Source organism: Hesperophylax consimilis, chromosome 7 (assembly GCF_061612785.1).
Source record: "Hesperophylax consimilis isolate HC1 chromosome 7, BYU_Hcon_1.0, whole genome shotgun sequence".
Lineage (NCBI taxonomy): Eukaryota > Metazoa > Arthropoda > Insecta > Trichoptera > Limnephilidae > Hesperophylax > Hesperophylax consimilis.
In genome coordinates this window covers 10,888,920-10,907,536 of record NC_142842.1, presented here as the reverse complement: position 1 = coordinate 10,907,536, position 18,617 = coordinate 10,888,920, and the positions used below count along the sequence as shown (strand labels likewise).

The window sequence follows — 18,617 nt, the reverse complement described above, 5'->3', positions numbered from 1 at the left end:
CACTTTGACAGATGACAGCTGCGTAATTACGGCGCTTAATTTATAATTTTCAAAAATATCCTGGCAAGCAGATCACGCCGCATATCGTCGCCACGCCCACACTTATCACTCATCATCTTTTTAGGTGAAACAGTTCTGTATGGGATTGTATGGCGAACAATATGGAGTTATATGAAATGCTTTGAATTTATAGCGTAATCTGTCACCCTCTTTATACATTTATTTTTTTATTTATTTATTTATTTTTACATTTATTACATACAAGATATACAAATATAAAAGGAAGCTTTGACTGTCCAACTAGGAAGTTTCCCGTTTTAGGACAGTCAAATTGGCAGGTTGAGTGTACATAATTCCAGGTAGGTACATGTAAAATATAAAAATAAAATTAAAATATAACATATAAATGTAAGAAAGAAAATATTTTTTTTAGGAAAATACAATTTAGCAGTAATAAACAATAAAATCCAGATAGGTACATGTAAAATATAAAATAAAAATATAATATATCAATGTAAGAAAGAAAAATAAAAAAATATTTTTTAGGTAAATACAAAATACAAAATCGAAGAAATCAACTCAGACTACGTTTTTTAATAATTTTTCGGAATCTGTCCTACCTAAGTCTAATAACCATTTAGTAATTTTAGTACCGAAGGCTGATAATTCACACAGTTTAAATTGATAGGGGATTTTGTTGTATATTTTTGGTCCCAGGTATGAGAAAACTTTTTGATAAGCCGCAGTATTACTAGTTGGAATAGAAAGGTCGTTTCTGCTCTTACTTCTGGTTTGATGATTATGATCGACTGTTATCGTTTTGTTTTTATTTTTGTGGACGCAGATTGTTATTTTTTTTATGTAACACTGTCGAACATCAAGCACATGTGACAACAAAATTCTATTCCGTAATAGTAATAATGATGATGTGGATGGGTTACTAAATAACCGACATCCCAATGAATTCCTTTCCCATTCATCACTTTTATTTCATTGACGGGACTGGACGAATGAAGCCATCGGACCATTGACTCATTGAGTGTCTCATTTCGTGTCGCCAACTGAAATGATGTATTGTCCAGATGGATGAATCAAACTTATATTATTATTATTATCGTGGAAGAAAGACACATACACAAACCAATCTTTATTTAGAATATAGTACATAAATAATTAAAATAGTGCGGGTAGGAACTGTAGGTACGTAGGTACGCGACTGTTATACAAACTGCAAGTTTTTGCGTGACAGTGTCGACATGCCCACGATTGTATTTTACATTTAGCCAACCTAACCCAACAGAAACAGTGTTGCCAAGTTAGCATATTATATGCCAAATTTGGCATAAATACTCCATGTTTAGCATAACTATTATGCTTTTAGCATATAGCATATTTATTTGGCTTATTTTTACAGAAACATGAAAACAATAAAAACTAATTTTTTAACTAACAAAAATGATATCGATTGAAAAACTGGTGTCTCAATGGAGAAACATAGTTCACATTAAATGGGAATCCTTGACTTCCACTGTAGAGTTTTGGAATGAAGTCATGCAATATAAAGATGCAGCTAATAATAACCCCTTCGGTGATTTATGTCAGTTTGCAATGTCTATTTTAACATTGCCGCATTCAAATGCGGACATTGAACGTGTATTTAGCCAAATGAGTCTGGTCAAAACAAAACTCCGAAATCGTTTGGCGGTGAGAACCCTAAATTCCATTTTGTACGTCAGATTTGGCCTAAAGAGAGCAGGAAAGTGCTGTTATTCTTACACTGTTCCTGACGAAGTACTACGCTGCATTGGGACCAAAGAAAGTTACGACTCCGTCTCTCAGTCTTCCACTTCAGCTGCTGTTAATGAAGAAGATGAAGATATTGATATTTTATCTCACTGATTTTATTTCTAAGTTAAATTTATGTTAGCTTTTATTTTGGCATTTTTTAAAGTAATTTAGCATATTTCTGGCATATTTTTCCTATCACTCTAGCATATTTTGAAGTAGTTGAGTTGGCAACACTGAACAGAAACAGCAAGCGTTCCTCTTCTTTTAAAATTGCTCCGTTTGGCCGATCACACATACGCTCTATCTGTTATGTTAGCAATTTTATTTTCGGTTGTATTTTGAGTCTGTACACGGCGTGCGAAAACTAGTATTACAAGGGGGAAACTGGTAAATCTGGATCACATAGACGGAGAACCCTTTTCCAATCTTGGCATTTCGTTTTTTTATTTATTATTTTGTAACGAAATAAAACAAACTTCAGTAGGTGGCTCTACTCTGCAACGTATTTTAAAATTCAGTAAACAGCTGATAGTAACCTCCTAACAATATTGACATCAAAATTGACCAAATACTCGAAAACGAGAAAAAAAATATAGCACATAATCGACTCCAATAAATGTGACCTATTTTTGACCAGTTTCCCGCTTGTACCACTACTTTAATTGGGTAGTACCATTTACAGGGCCGGCCCTATGCTGTTGGAGCAGTCCGCTCCGGGCGTCGAATTTCCGAGGCGCCAAGGCGCTGATAATACCTAACCTAACACATCGCCCCTGCGATTATGTTTCATAAAAACCGCGCTACGCAAAAGTACAAATCATTCCAATATCAGTGATTATCGTGATCACCTACCTGAGTCTTCTACTTTTGACAAGGGTCGCCAAATTTTTACTTGCTCCTGGACCGTTTGGCCTACACTTACAAACACTCCACAATCACCTCAACTTAACACTGGCTAGAGCACTCCTTTGGGGTGAAAAGGCATTAAAAAATAATAATATATATGATGCTATGATCCATATGAACTTCTGGAGAAAGAAAAAAACCTCGAACCTTTTTAATGTAATGTGATATTTTTAATTCAATTCCCCCCTGACCTGTGCTAATAATTGTAAGACTTCCCACCGAACAAGTTGGTTGGGGCCATTGCTGCAGTTTTGTTGTTTTTCATTAAGTTATGTGAGACGTTAATACTTGTTTATATTGTACTCCCAACATACAAACATTATATACCTAGGTATACTATACACGGTACTAGGTACTTAGCATGGATCAAATTTCTATAGTATGAAAAGCACACTTATTATTCAAGCACAATTGCTATTCATTAAAAAAACACTCATTCAATCAGATTGACTACGAAAATATTAGCCATACATCGTTACATATGATTTTATTAATTCTAATAATTATAAATTTTCTTACAAAAATGATCACAATAATAAAAATAATTCTTTGAATTTATTTACTGCCATCTATTGAATTCTTTGAACACTTTTTTTACAATTTCTTATAACAACTTAAAATTCACTCAGATTGTCTACGAAAATATTGGCTAAACATCGTTTCATTCATTACACATGACTTTATTAATTCTAATAATCATTAATTTTCCTACAAAAATTATTACAATAGTAAAAATAATTCTTTTATTTATTTACTGCCATCTATCGAATTCTTTGAACACTTTTTTTTACAATTTCTTAAGCAACTTAAAATTCATCTGTTATTTTCTTCTAACCTAAATAAATTGTAGGTATACATCATAGTATTGTTATATTATATTATATCGTAATTTATTTTATTATTTAGGCCCACTGACTACACAAGAGGTATTTTTCAATCCATTGGATTTAAAGAATTTCACGAGTACCTGATTCTGAGCGAAGAAGAACGCTCTACTGAAAGTGGACAGAAGAAATTCATAGAGAGTTTAGATAATTTGAAGTTAGCAACCAGGAGATATGCCAGAAAACAAAATAAAACGATTAAGAATCGTTTTCTTGGACATCCTACAAGACAGGTAATAGTTAAATTAATTATTTTTATTATTTTATTTCAACGTAGTCAATTAAAAATGCAGTTCAAAATAGGATCATCAAAAATAAATTAGCAATAAAATAAAAAACATTAGCTTGTGCAACTGAACTGTTTCTATACATTTAGGTACTGTTAAGATATCGTTCCATCGTCCATCGCTCCACATTGTATAAACAATACAATTGTAGACTCTAAATGTTATTAAAAAATTCTACAAAGTGAACCAAATTTGTAGGCGGGTATGGGCAGCGATTCATTGAATGACTGACTCTTCTGCCACAGTCTCTCCCAAGTGGTTTGCTGCTTTCAGTGACTTAGCAGGGGTGCCCGGGTTCAAGCGGTGAGGATTGTCTAGGACTTTTGCCCACCTTACTGTGTGGTGGGCCAGATATGGAGACTGTTTGAGAGAGATCTTTTTACCTCTCTCTCGATCCATCACCCTGATTCCTACCCAGCCCTCATACCTATTTCTTTCCCAGATCTTTATCTCCTTCCTTTCCCTAAAAAAAACCTTCCACATAGCATCCCAAAAGATGACAGGTCTTAAGGGAAATTATTTTCCTCAGGGCCTCCCGTGTGGACCTAATGTGAAAAGTAAAATAAAATATTGAGCTTTTCCAGAGTTCAATGGCATGATTTGCATATTTTTTGGGTTATAAGTGAAATTGTGCTCTTAATATCTCTTCCAATAATATTTATTTCAAAGAATTAAATTATATTCTTAATTCATTTTGTGTATTATCCTTCCACAAATGGGTTCGTAGTTAAAATAAATTGTGAAATGAATGTGTAATATTATAAACTTTGGTACTTACCATCTGCCAGATTGCCTTTCAATACAGGAATTATTTCTTTCCAAGATGTAAAAATTAAATATGTATACCTGTATAAATATTATAATGTAATGTTCTTGGTTGATTTTGTTTCAGACTCCACCGCTCTACAAGTTAGACACTAGTGATGTTTCCTTGTGGAACGCAAATGTGTTAGAGAAGGCAACACAAATTATTGAACACTTTGTCAATGGTACAGATTGTCCCATAGAACCAGAACCATTGGCCACTGGTCTGGCCTACATTGGGGGCATTAATCCTAATTCATCTAACTTTTGTGAAACCTGTCAAAGGGTGTTTATCGGGGATCATCAGTTTAACATTCATATGCGATCCAAGAGGCATAAGAAGCAATTGAGTAGGGTGAAAAAAAATACTAGTAAGGATCCCAACCCTGAAGGCAATGACAAACCTATCACTAAAGATGATGGAAGTAGCAGTTTTTAAAACTGTGAAGTCTTTTGTTAATAGGGTTTTGTGCCATATATTCCCTTACACCTTATATGTAATATCTTCTTTAGCCTTCTGCCAGTGTACCCACTGCTGAGTCTGTCACCCTGGTATTTCTTCCCTCTTGATTTATGTAGTAGTTGTGCAGGCTTTTTTCTATTTGTTAAATAAAGTATAGTTATCTCGATATGTATTGTTTTCACATTTATGTATTTCATACAACTTATTTGAAGATCCACGAACAAATCTTAAAATAGGTAATGTAAATAATCCTTGCCCTGGCCATTAGTAGTGAAAATTAATTTTAATTGTGGGATTCTTGTGCTGTACCTTTTTATTGTATTCGCCATGCGGTACGGTGTCATAGACCAAGCCCACATTTAATGAGAATATAGCGTATGTGTGAGACTAACATACTGCCATGTCTATGTCAGTAATGTTACATGCAATACCAAGGCATCTAAAGCTACAGCTAAAGGAGGATAATTCCGTACAATAGGTATCACCACCAAAGCAATATGCAACTAAAAGCAAACCATTATTGCGACACAAAGATGAGAATAGTGAAGAATTAAACGCACCCAGCTGGTATTATAATAAAATTGATAATTCATTTATAGCATCACAGACACAATAATAATATGGTGTTTGTGCACATACAATTAGAATATGATCTTCAGATGGGTTACTTAAAATTACTTTATAAACTTCGTGTTCATAGACGACACTAATTTCAATATTTAAGAAAAACTATTTTTGCATGTTATGCTTTAAAATATTTGATTATTACAGTCTCTCGTTATTGCAGTCTCTCGTGTCTAGGATGAACGAAGTATGCATGAAGAATGAGTTAATGATGAATGTAAGTAAGTCTAAAGTAATGGTATTTGAAAGAGAGAGTACGAAAACAGTGTGCAATATAGCTGTGAATGAGGAATACTTGGAGCAGGTGGATGAGTTTGTGTATTTAGGAAGCATGTTTACGAGAGATGGGAAGGCTGACAGAGATATTGAAAGAAGATTAAATGCACGCAGTTGGCGCTAACAAAAAATTGTCCAAAGAAGCGAAGTTAGCAGTCCACAATGAAGTGCCGGTACCTACCCTGATGTATAGAAGTGTGGCATGGAACTGGCAAAGAAAGGATGAAAGTAGATTGAATGCTGTTGAAATGAGATCCCTGAGGCGTATGTGTGGTAAAACCATGTATGATCGTGTGAGGAATGTGGAGATCCGCAAAGAGTGCAAGGCTGATGTAAGCGTAATGAGTAAGATCAAGAAAGGGACGCTTAGATGGTTTGGGCATGTAGAGCCAATGAGCGAAGAAAGGACTGTAAGGAGAATATACGATGCAAATGTGAATGGTAGCAGAAGTCGGGGACGCCCGAGGAAGACATGGCACGACCAAGTGAATCAGATACTTGAGTCGGGCCATGTCAAGAGTCAGAACAATAGAATAGTATGTATGAGATGATGTATGAATGTGAATGAGGCAAGGAGTGTGTGCCAAGACCGAGTTGTTTGGCGGTCCGTTCTCTCTGCATACCCCTGCGGAAAACGGCGTGATGGTTAGTTAGTTAGTTAATTTAGATTATTATTCAATTATTGTTTGTTGGCGGGTGTACATTTGGAATATGAATAAATAGGTTCGTCCGCATTAAAACTCATAAAAATACTGTTTTCTACATTGTGAAAACACAATACAATGTTATATTTTTGTTACTTTGTAGTGTAAGAATTGAGTTTTAAGGTTAATCGGCACCTCCTCGCCTCATTTCATTAGCTTGTCTGAGGCGAGGCGATGCTGATTAGTGTTCGTTGCAGTACAGAGTTACATACAAAGAATTCTGAACAGCTCGAGCTGAGGCGATGCTAATCTGGTGCCAGGGTGATAAGTGCACGACAACTTTTATACAGACAAAACTATTTATCCCTGTATTGTATGTATAGCTGGCAGTTTATTCTAAATTATAAAAATTAGCGCCATCTATCTAACGTGCAGTTTTATAATAATTTAATTTTTATTCGTATTATTATGAAAGACTTCAGAATAAAATAAAAAAGTAATTAAACACAAAAACAAATTTAAATCAACTTTATTTAAGTTAATATGCACTACATAATATGCACTAATATTAAACGTAAGTATTTGTGGAGTAATCATCTATTTCTGTCAAGTTTTGAGAGTTTATGTCAACTGTGGGGTTTCTGGGAGCCCTTAGATCATAGTTAGCAACTTCGGGGTGCAAGGTAATAATGTGCTGGTATGCGTGACAGAGGCGGTTGAACTCTTGGAGGGTAATCTGGAATGGCCGGGTTTGCGGGTTGAGATCTGCCAGTTTGTACATTTCCAAGGCTAACTCTTGTCGGCACTCTTTGGGAAAAAGTGACTCGGCTCCGCGGATAGAATATTTTTGCCGCAAATGGAATATCTGCCGTACAACTTTTTCTACCAAACCAAATCTCAGCATTATAGTAGGACTCTTCAGAGGAGTGAGGGTGACAACTCCTACATCCACATCCGGCTTCGGAACAAAGGCCTTGCCGGATATTTCAAATTTGTAATCAACCCTACACCAGTTCTGGCACATGATGGACAGTCTGCAGCGCTCTTTGGTCAGTATGGGGGCGACCATCCTCTCCGCCACTTCCTTCTGAAATGTGAGTGTCATCCTAGTCCTGCCGTAAGTCCACGCCCCTGTCTGCTGAGATATCATGTCGAGCCAGCGAATCAGAAGAATTGTGGAAACGTTAAATGGTAAATTACCGATTAAATGCACTTTGGGAACGGGCCCGTCCCACGGTTCTGCCTGGACATTGGTGAAAATCTTTTCTAAATCTGTGTGCAGAATATCACCGCACAGAACCTTAAAATCAATATGGCCTTGTGTTGCGTCAGATAACATTTCCAGCGATGGTATAAATCTGCGATCCTTCTCAACCACAACAAATTGTGACGGATTTTGGCGAATTATAGAGCGGGTGATTCCTCCAGGCCCCGGACCCACTTCGCAGACATGGCTTCCATCCAGGTTACCGGCAGCACGCACTATTCTGTTTGTAACTTTTTCATCCATTAAAAAATTCTGGGAAAGCTGTTTGACTGCTCTTAATTTATATATTCTTACTATATCGCGAATTGTTGGAAGAGGCGGCAGACGGAGATGAGACAGCTTCGGTATAAGAGCCATCTTGAAAACCAAAAATAACTAATTTTTGCTATAACAATGTTTTAATATTACGATTCCTTGTGCACTGTGGCAGGTTCGATGAAGTCGTCTAAGAAATGCTCTTGTTTGACGGAAAAAATGGAATAAGCGTAAATACCGAGGACGATACCGCCAAGCACCGAACCAGTGATGAAATTGTTCCTTTTAATTCGCTTCAGCTTTTGAACTCGTTCCAAGTTCAGATTTTCGACAACTTTCATGTAGTCAATTTGACCTTTACTGAAAGCAGGCTTGCTGGTGGAAACAATTTTTGACTTTTGATCTGCGCTATCCATCGTCGAAGTATATTTTTTGCGCCGTAAATAAACGGCGAGTGCACTTAACCTCAAAGAAAATGACAGTCTGTTGAAAGTTGATGAAATGTATCGTTACGCAATTTTTACTCGGTAGAAATCTTCTTTTGAGTAGATACAAAGATAATACCGGCAAAACAAAAATCTTCATTCGAGTAGATAAATGGTTCAATACGGGCCGCAAGATGGCAGTGGCATTATTTTTGTTTAACGTTTGTTTCAATCTGACATCTGCGTCAGCTGTTCGTGACGTTTGGGTAGAAAACAAAAAGGCATGCGCATTTTCCCTCTCTCTCTCCAACGTACAGAGTTTTGTGTTGGGATTGGATCAGCCGCGCAGTGCTGCTGCGTCTTGCGTCGCATTTGCCAGCCATATAGAGTGTTTACGGTTGACGGTAGTCGTTTGTTTACTGTTTATATTTTGAGATGCCATTTATTTCCAAAGATTGGAGATCGCCAGGAGAGGAATGGGTAAAAACTCAAGAAGGCTGGGAGAAGAAAAAAGTATTAGAATGTACGGCGCAGCTCGACAACCAAAGGTCAGAAGCCATACATTTTCCACTAAAACGGATCAATGCACTTTAGCTGTTTCTTTGTTCGCGAATCCACTTATTTTACCTTCCGTAAACAATCATTTCTTGTTTTTCTCCCGTTATGCCTTCATTGTACTTGTTATGATTTATGATGTAAAGCTATGTTCTTTTTAACTTTTACCTTATGATACAATTATACACCATGCGTCTATCGCAATTTGTGTTTATTATTAATAATATTATGATTGAGCCCCAATATTTACTCTGTACTTAAATTTTATGTTGAGTAGGCATGTTGCTTATTGCGGAAAATGAACATAAATATTTACCGTTTAATAAATTGTGTAATTACCTGCAAGTACAAAGCATGACATACAACCATTGATGTATTATCATACAACGGGTAAAAGCCTCCGAAATAATGCATCAATTTGTGCATTGTTTTGTTTGACATCGGGGTCGAATATTATTTTCGTGAAATTCGCTTACAAAAAATGTGTTGCAAGTTGGTAAGTATTTTATTAAAATTGCAATGCGTTTTGAAAGGCGTTGTGCAATATGACGACAAGATACAGACATTTTGCCTACATATTACACTGTGTTTATGCATAATATTCTTTTGTACTCTGAAGATATTATGAATGCATCATTTTGATAAAAAATATTTAGCAAGCAATTAATATTACTTATCGTATTTCTATTATTTCTCGGGGGACTAAAACTGAGATAAACAGTACAGATATTTCTCATGAAAAACGGAAACATGCATTTCAATTAATTTAGGTAGTAGGTAGGTGGTTGTGTAAATACTATTGATGCATTGATATGAATGTGTAGGTACTTGACTACGAACAACGAGTTTTTTTGGCAATAAATAATGTTGTTCAGAAGTTCTCTCAAAATTTGAATTAGGAATACGACATTTTATTTAACAAATTGCTATTTCGGTGCGTACCATAATGATAATGTACACCAAATGCACATGGTGATTGGTACTTGATGTGAAATAATACTGAAGGACGTAACAGCGAAGAAAATTACAACCAAAAAACTCATTAGAAATTTGTACATGAATCTAACCTGAATAGTTTGACACCATCTATATAATATTTACAATGTATATAATATGTATTATGTTAATATTAGGTGTTCCTATACATTTACTAATATTGTTAGTATTTGAAAGTAGTGGAAATCTGTATGATTTACCGTATACCTAACAATATAGGTACTCGCTGAACTGTAGAGAGGGGTCAAGGAAAAAGCGGGGGTGATCCTCCGCCCATACGGGTAGAATATTTCGTTATATCTGTGGGCGAAAGGAAGAAAGGGATGTATCGCGTTTTGATTCAAGTTTGAAAAGTAACTCTTCCTTGCAAAGAAATATTAAATTAAGTAAAATATAAAATAATTATGGAATTTCGTTTCAGCAAATTTAATGGACAATATACTGCACTCCCTGTTAAACTAATATATTCGACTTTGTGGTTTTTAATATAATCGTAGATATATGTATAATAAATATATATCTAATCATTTTGATTTAGCAGAATTGAAACAACAAAAAGTTTCGTTTCTTTATCGTAGTAGGTATTCCTGTTAGTTTGACTTGGATTTTCAAAAGCCATATGAGCGAATAAAATTCGCATGCTTAAAATTGTAATTTCTCATAAAGTTGTACTATTAAGTAGAAGCCATCTGAGCGTTTAAATAATAAAAAAAAAACAAACAAAAACATTTAAAACCCGCTTTGCTCAAAACACCCGAATGTTATATTACGAGAGTGCGATACGATATGTTTTATTTTTGAACATTCAGAAATGTCAAGTAATACGATTTTCCATAACACATTATAATATCTTTCATGAATATACGTTAAATAATATTAAATTAATACCAGTAAAATTCGATGTAAACTTGACATTCATTGCACACATAAACTATATAACTAATAAGGGATACTTGGCTTCCTTTTCGGAACTTTAACTAATTTTAAGTCCTTAGATTATATGAGAACCCTCTATATTTCATTAGTCATAAGTCAAGTGGAATATAATTCACCTATTTGATCTCCTTTGTATAAAGTTCACTCTAACAATATAGAAAGAGTTCAGCACAAATTTCTTAGGTACGTATAATATAAGCTCAGAATTCCAATTGAATACATTAATTATGTATTAAGAATCAATTACAACTAATAACACTGTCTGACAGGAGAATTATGACCTGGTTGTGTTACACAGAGTCGTTAACAACTAATTGACATTCTTGCCATTGTTACCACTATTAAATTCCACGTGCCGACTGGGAACACAAGACAAAATGTAACATTCTTCTGAAATACGTACACATCCAACTATCAGACACACTCACTGACCAATAGGATGCATGATCCGGGCAACAAGTTTGGGGGTACTATTGATATATTTATTGACTCCATTTATAAAATTAAGCGTAACCTATACCAGCACTTTGTTAAATCATACAAATTATAGTACTGTTGGTGTTGGTAATGTAGTGTTAGTGATTTGTCTTGTATGTAGTATTTTTTTTATTTATTCATTAAACGCCATAAAAGGCTTTTACAATAATGTGATACATGAGATTATAAGTACACAGTGGTACATAGGTGAATATTAGTATTACATTTAAGAACACAACAATATGTATACAAAACGACATTGAATGTGATACAGCTGAAATTTTCTTAAGGCATAGAATGCTACAATAATAGAAAACACTTCATTTAAACAGGATAAATACATATATAGAAATATAGATATACATATATAGATATACAGAAAAGGTTCAAAAATTGTTCTAGTTTCTACATTATTTTATGTTACTGGTACATGTTTTACTAATATTTTTTCATATTCAGTTTACTGTTAAATCATGCTTTAAAAAATTGTATAATTTTCGTTAGCCCACCAGGTATATTTTGTTCTTAAAATCCATGTAAAAGCCCGGCTGGGCCTAAAACCAAAGAAAATACGATAATATGATACGATACGATGTATTACTTTGTTAATTCTGTGATGGCAGTATAGTTATATTACGAGAGTGCAATATGATACGATACGATTCATTACTTTGTTGCTTTTGTGATGGCAGTCTAGTTATATTAAGAGAGTGCGATATGATACGGTACAAAAGTGTTAGTTGAGTCCTCTCATTTTTCCTTTTGTCACATAGATATAGCCTAGTTTTAACCTATTTAAAATTATTTTTTGCCTTTTTGACAAATATCATTTATGGTTAACAATTGGTATTGTGTTCATATAGGGTTGCCATCCGTCCGGGTTTCCCCGGATTTGTCCTAGTTTAGAAGGCGTCCGGGGAGCGTCCGGGCGTGGTTTCATTTGTAGTCCGGGTTTAAAAATTTAAAGTCTTGGGCCGGCCAGCCTGACCTCTTGACTAAATGTATTGCTTTTGCTGGAGATAATTGCAATGCAAACTTCGGTGGAATAGAACGAAATGGAACCAACAATGTTTTCCACAAGCTGAAAGAAAATCTTAACCCAAACATGGTTGGTTTGGGATCACAGACATAGGAATTAATAGACGAGAAGATAATGGCGAGGGGTAAAATCAACTGTTGAAGAACGAAGGGGGTTAAGCTGACTGTGATTCGTCAATAAATCAATCTGACAGTAAATAGGCATCTCGCATTATAATATCACCATTTAGTTCTTAAAAGTAAAATCTGCTTTTGAATGAATAGACATTTTTACATGGGAGCGCAAATTACTCGCCACGTTATGAACTAATTTGCGAAGTCCAAATTCGGCAAAGTAAATTTCTTCTGTTTGCAGAGTCGTAGTTAGTTTCAGAGTATTTAGTTAAGACACTTTTACAAATGTTTCATAATTTACTTACCCCAGTAAACAACGATGAGCACACTTGAGAATCGCTACATTGTGATGTGATAGTATATGTTTCTAAAACTGATCCATATAATACGGTGTGAATAAGCTTAAAATAAAGTAAAATAATGCTTACTTATGGAATGTAATACGACAATTGGGTTTATTCTCTTTTTCACATCTATTTTTACAAGTTTTCATATAACAAATCAACATTTTGCCGTGTTATTTCGTAAAATGAACCGATGATGCCTCGACCATAGTTCGCACAAGAATGATGACGTCACGTTTTCAAATTTCACTTGAGGCCATAAGCGAGCCCAGCCGGCTCCAATGGAACCGGTATGGGGAGTGGGGATAATACGCTTTTAATCACTTAGGGCAGGTCTACTAATATTCATATGTCTATGTGTGGGATGCTCTGCCCATGTCATTAACAACGCAGTGCACCACGGATGTTCACTCAAAAATACAGAAATTAGAGAAAAGTGATAATTCAGTCCTTGAAACCAGAAGCATACTTGCATCCATAACAAAAAGCTTAGATGACCGAATTAAGGAAAGTTTCGTGCCGTTGAATGTTCAGAGTATTACAAATAAATATGAAAACACGAAACAAGAGTTTATAAAATGCTCACATGACTTCTACAAGGAAATCAAAACGTACATTGAAGAATGGATGCAACCGTTAAAACAATTTGAGAAATTTGACTGGATGTTTTTGACAAAAATTAATAACAACACAGAATGGACTCTTATTGAAGACACTGTTCTTTATTTAAAAGACAAAAACAGATATTGACGACGCAAAATTATTTGACGAGTGGGTGAATTTAAACGCTTTTATTATTTTTCGGAATTATTTTTTTATTGAGTAAAACCTCAAATTGTAATATTTAAATATTGAAGACAATATTAGTGATTTCTTAATCTGGGACCAGATGTGACCGTTTCCTTTTCTGATTTTTCTGTTTCAGATTTTCGTTTAAGAAATCACTAATATTGTCTTCAATATTTAAACGCTTTTAGTCAAAACCTAACTGAACAAGATAAGCTTTTAAATTCAAATCAACTTTGGGTACAATTTTTTAAAACACCAAATGCGAATTTATATTCGGAATTGCTGAAATTGCACAGTATTTTTTTGCATTCCGGCTCATATGTCGACGTGGAGAGAATATTCTCATTAATTTCACAACAATGGACAAAAGAAAGACATTTACTAAACGTAGAAACAATCTCGTCAGTAATTAAAATTAAATTCAATTTCCAAGAATGCAGCTGCATTGATTTTTACAAATTCATTATAAAAAGGGAAGATATTCTAAAAGCTATCGGAAAGAGTGATAAATACAAAAAAAAACTGAAAAGTAAAAAGACAAGAGGCTGAGGAAAAATCTTAAATAGCTAGATAATCAAATAATGTACTTACAAGTGCTAAAATTTCTATTCATTTTTGTATGATTGTTTTTATTACGTAAAAGAAACGTAGAATTTTTATTTTTATTTTTTATTATTTCATAGATTTCTTGAAATTACAATTGTTATGTTTTTTTTACAACCATACTAGGCTAATTCCTGTGTTAAGGTTATATGGCTGTTGATTAAAATTTAAGGTGATATAAAAGAGAATAGTTTTGGATATTTTATGTTTAAAAAAAATAATAATGTTACTTACATTCCAGTAAGTCTAAACTTTAAAAAGGGTCAGTTTTGTTGCTTAAGATTTAAGAAGACTGAATTTAGTTCATATTATGTTAAGAGGTATTTTGTTGTGTAAATGGCTGCTGATACAAATTTAAAGAAGATAATTATTATTCAGTTAAAAGAGTTACCTCAAAAATTGTAAGACTGAATACTAAAATGGTCTCAGTATTTTTAAGATTTTTGTTTAAAAATTTAATTGAACTTTAATAAGTTTAATATTTTAATAAGGTTTAGTTTTCATAACAGAGTATAATAATAATTTTTGTTTTATTTTAAGAATGAAAAAATTCTAACTGGTTATGGAAACAATGTACAACAAACTGTAATAAGATTCTGTTTTGTTAGGTACATTTAAAATGATGATAAAAGATGTAAAATTCAATTTTAAGGTCTGAAAATAAATCAAAAGGTGATTTATGACATTTTAAACTGTTTTTAATACACTGACTGTGTTTAAAAAAACCTGTTGACATGTCCGGGTTATGGTCTCTAAAATCCGGGGTTTTCAAGACTCTTGTCCTGGTTACCAACTTTTAGAGATGGCAACCCTATGTTCATATGAACTTTTTAAGCCAATGAATAGGTCCCTACTTCAATATTTCTCATTAAATTCCAGTCACCTTGTTTGTATAGCTGTGTTTTTTTGTTAATGTGTGCAAACTCGTAATAACCGCTTTCCATAATTTCTATTTGGTTTATTGGTAACATTCCTATACGATAGATATATCTTATAGCAGACTTATCAAATTTAATACAGTGGTGTGCCTCAAAAGGAGAATCGGAACTCGCTCTAGTTTTTGGCCAGTGCCTACTTACCACACTGGCTCACTATCATATAAATGTGTCCTTCTAGGTCCTATAAAAATAGTATAATTGCGCAAGTCTTGCCTTGAAATATTATTTATTAAAAATATGTTTACAATTTATGCTATCAAGTTTTTTTCTTCTGTCGAAAATTATGTATTACAGTAGGTAGGTACCAACATAGTTCTATGAAATTTCAAGATAAACTAAACGTTCCCGGCTACTGGGATTAGCTGACTGAATATGTTGTAGCATTTTTAAAATTTTATTTTTCAGTTAAAATTTTACAGGTTATTTGCGACATAAGCACATTCCCGTTTTGTACATTTTAAGGTATTTAGCTTATCCTAGCTAATATTATAAATGCGAGAGTTTGTTTGTTTGTTTGTTTATCCTTCTTTTACGTCGCAACGGAGCAACCGATCGACGTGTTTTTACATAGGGACAGTTGGAGGACTGGGAAGTGACACGGGCTACTTTTCATACCGGAAAAACATTTTCTTCCTGTGAGAAAATACTTCATACAGTAATTTCTCACACGAAGCCGATTTAATTTAATTTCTTTCTAAGCCGCAGGTAAAAATAGTATTTATTATAAATTAAAACATGCGAATCGATATAAAAGTGTATTTATGTTAGGGTAGCAGAGAGCAGAGCTGCATTTACGATTTAAAAAATATATATACGTACATACAGGGTTTTCCAATAAAAGGTGTTATTTTGAATAGCCCGCTATTTCGGTAGATGTTACTTTTGAAGCTGTCAGTTTTTGACTTTTGACAAGTAGAAACTACGCCATTAATAAAAATGGAACGATACACGCTTCAACAACGCATTGAAATTATTAAAATTCACTTGAGTGAATCGAATGCAAATCATCTTGAGTGATGAGGCCCATTTCCACCTCGGTGGCTTCGTCAACAAGCAAAATTGTCGCATCTGGGGCTCGGAAAACCCAAGAGTTATTATTGAAAAGCCTCTCTATCCTCAACGTTTGACTGTTTGGTGCGGTTTATGGTCCGGCGGAGTCATTGGTCCTTAGTTTTTCGAAAATGAGGCTGGAGCAACAATTACGGTGAATGGATTGCGCTATCGAGAGATGATTAATGTTTTTTTATGGCCGGAATTGGATGGTATTGATCTGGACAACGTTTACTTTCAACAAGACGGCGCTACGTGCCACACAAGCAACGAAACTATTGATCTTTTACGATTGAATATCAAAATAACACCTCTTATTGGAAAACCCTGTATATACCTCCGATTGAATTTTAGACTTCGTAATACTCCGTACATTAATTCGGTCGCTAGTGCGGAGGGCCGTTAACTTTAAAACGTTTTTAGAAACGACTAATAATATTTTCTCAACAATAAATTCCAGGAAAACACTTAAATCTATAGCTGACATTTTTATGATAAAGACTAAACGAAACAATGTTATCAAACTTCTAAAATATTACTTACAAGTTTTACTGTACATTTTCTAAAAAATGTATCCAGCTAATTTAAGTAGTTTTAATTTACATTATACCTGTTAAAGGGGTTTTCCTCATAGTAAGTTATTTAATTATTTTCGTGATTCATCTATATTAACAATCGTGGCGTAATTCGCCACATTTACCTTATTATTAATCAAAATGCCATTGAGCTACTAAATCGTACGTTGCATTTCACTGCCATGAATACCACGAATGGATACTGCAATACATTATTATTATCTTAATGACTGTACAGTTTAGGATTGTTGTAAGCGGAAGTGGCGCCCTCTGTTATTTTCAAAAAGAACCGTCGAAGTTTTCAAACCGCGGCAACGGTTTTATATCTACTAGTCTTCTTTATTCTATGACTGATACCCACTCGAACCGTTATTTCGCCTTTCCCAGATAACCAGGTGTCCAGATTCCAGAACAGAACTCTAATGACCAAACTCACTACACGGTTTAGTATTTAATTTTAATTTTAAAAACACTTTATTTCTATTTATATATATTAAGTGCAAAATTAACCTTCTGTATCTTAGTAGTTGATCTTTGTTGAATCTTTACAAACAATAATATTGTGAGACTGAGCTCGCAAAATTCATCAAATGGTTCGGGTTCACTGCGCCATTTGAAGCTTATTTACGTAACAATAAGGCATTCATTCATAATAAAATGGACATCGCTTGATCGAATTATATACATTTTCGTATCTAAGACGTTTGTGACCCTTATGTCCATATCAATTATTGAAAATGAACAATTAAGTAATTTTTGTTATTTGTTTTTGGGGTGTTATGCCTTGTTTTTCTAACTCCTTCTTTAGCCAACGTTTCGGACAGCATTGCAGTGTCCATCATCAGGGCAGATGTGTTATGCCCTGATGATGGACACTGCAATGCTGTCCGAAACGTTGGCTAAAGAAGGAGTTAGCAAAACAAATAATGTGAAAAGATTTTTAATAAATTAGCAATACTTTATCTCAGTAAGTTTCCTCGGCGTAATAGGTTAAGTTATTTAGGTAATGTAGGTAATTTGTGGGGTGTGGTTGCTGAAATATCGCAAAACTGCGCTATATAAACTAAACGTTATTATTATTATTCCATTGCTAATGTTTTATTTGTTCATATTTTCAAATAATTCATTCGTACTTGTTTTAATATTATGTTAAAATATTCTAGTTTAAATGGATAATTCTTCTCAGATACAAGATACAAGCAACCATTACATTATGCCGACATCTCATGAAGAAATTATAATCTCGAACCAGATTCTCATAAGAGGCAATGATAATCTCGGAACGCATAAAAATGTGCTTACTGCATTCGCCTTCTCTGACTCATGTCCAGAGATTTTTTCTTTGTCTATTTACAAACATGCTTCTAATTCAATAATATGAAAGTTTCGGTATTATAATTTTCAAGATTTGACTTTCTTTTTAACTTGTCCAACCAAACTGTGTCAATTTTACTTAGGCTGTCTGCCGTTTCACACCCTGACAGCTAGACTCCCGTATTCCAAAATATGCCAAACTAAGGCCGTCGTTCTACGGATTGGTAAGCAATCGACATAAACCAAATGCTGTAAGACCCTGCGC

At 34.2% G+C, this 18,617-nt stretch overlaps 4 protein-coding genes across 4 annotated transcripts in view; 2 read left to right on the top strand and 2 right to left on the bottom strand.

Moving 5' to 3' along the window:
* The window catches only part of LOC149422300 (tRNA dimethylallyltransferase), a 528,940-nt gene extending 523,650 nt beyond the window's left edge, over positions 1-5,290 (top strand). Inside the window, exons 6-7 of the mRNA XM_089633711.1 lie at positions 3,601-3,811; positions 4,758-5,290. Coding sequence (XP_089489837.1) covers positions 3,601-3,811; positions 4,758-5,108 — 562 coding nt within the window. The 3' untranslated portion in view covers positions 5,109-5,290. The remainder of the gene's footprint in view (positions 1-3,600; positions 3,812-4,757) is intronic.
* A 1,899-nt stretch (positions 5,291-7,189) lies between these two features.
* On the bottom strand, positions 7,190-8,300 carry mtTFB1 (mitochondrial transcription factor B1). The gene has a single exon (XM_089633709.1). It carries the CDS (start codon positions 8,298-8,300, stop codon positions 7,245-7,247), a length of 1,056 nt encoding a protein of 351 aa, XP_089489835.1. The 3' UTR covers positions 7,190-7,244.
* Positions 8,301-8,347: 47 nt separating this feature from the next.
* On the bottom strand, positions 8,348-8,700 carry Ccdc56 (Coiled-coil domain containing 56). The gene has a single exon (XM_089633710.1). The coding sequence runs from the start codon at positions 8,612-8,614 to the stop codon at positions 8,348-8,350; it is 267 nt and encodes an 88-aa protein (XP_089489836.1). The 5' UTR covers positions 8,615-8,700.
* Positions 8,701-8,943: 243 nt separating this feature from the next.
* LOC149422297 (F-box only protein 25) overlaps positions 8,944-18,617 on the top strand; it is a 37,796-nt gene continuing 28,122 nt past the window's right edge. Inside the window, exon 1 of the mRNA XM_089633208.1 lies at positions 8,944-9,171. Coding sequence (XP_089489334.1) covers positions 9,059-9,171 — 113 coding nt within the window. The 5' untranslated portion in view covers positions 8,944-9,058. The remainder of the gene's footprint in view (positions 9,172-18,617) is intronic.

Excerpts from the sequence above, each read along its gene's own strand:
- mtTFB1 (XM_089633709.1), bottom strand. The coding sequence starts at position 8,300 with ATGGCTCTTATACCGAAGCTGTCTCATCTCCGTCTGCCGCCTCTTCCA.
- Ccdc56 (XM_089633710.1), bottom strand. The coding sequence starts at position 8,614 with ATGGATAGCGCAGATCAAAAGTCAAAAATTGTTTCCACCAGCAAGCCT.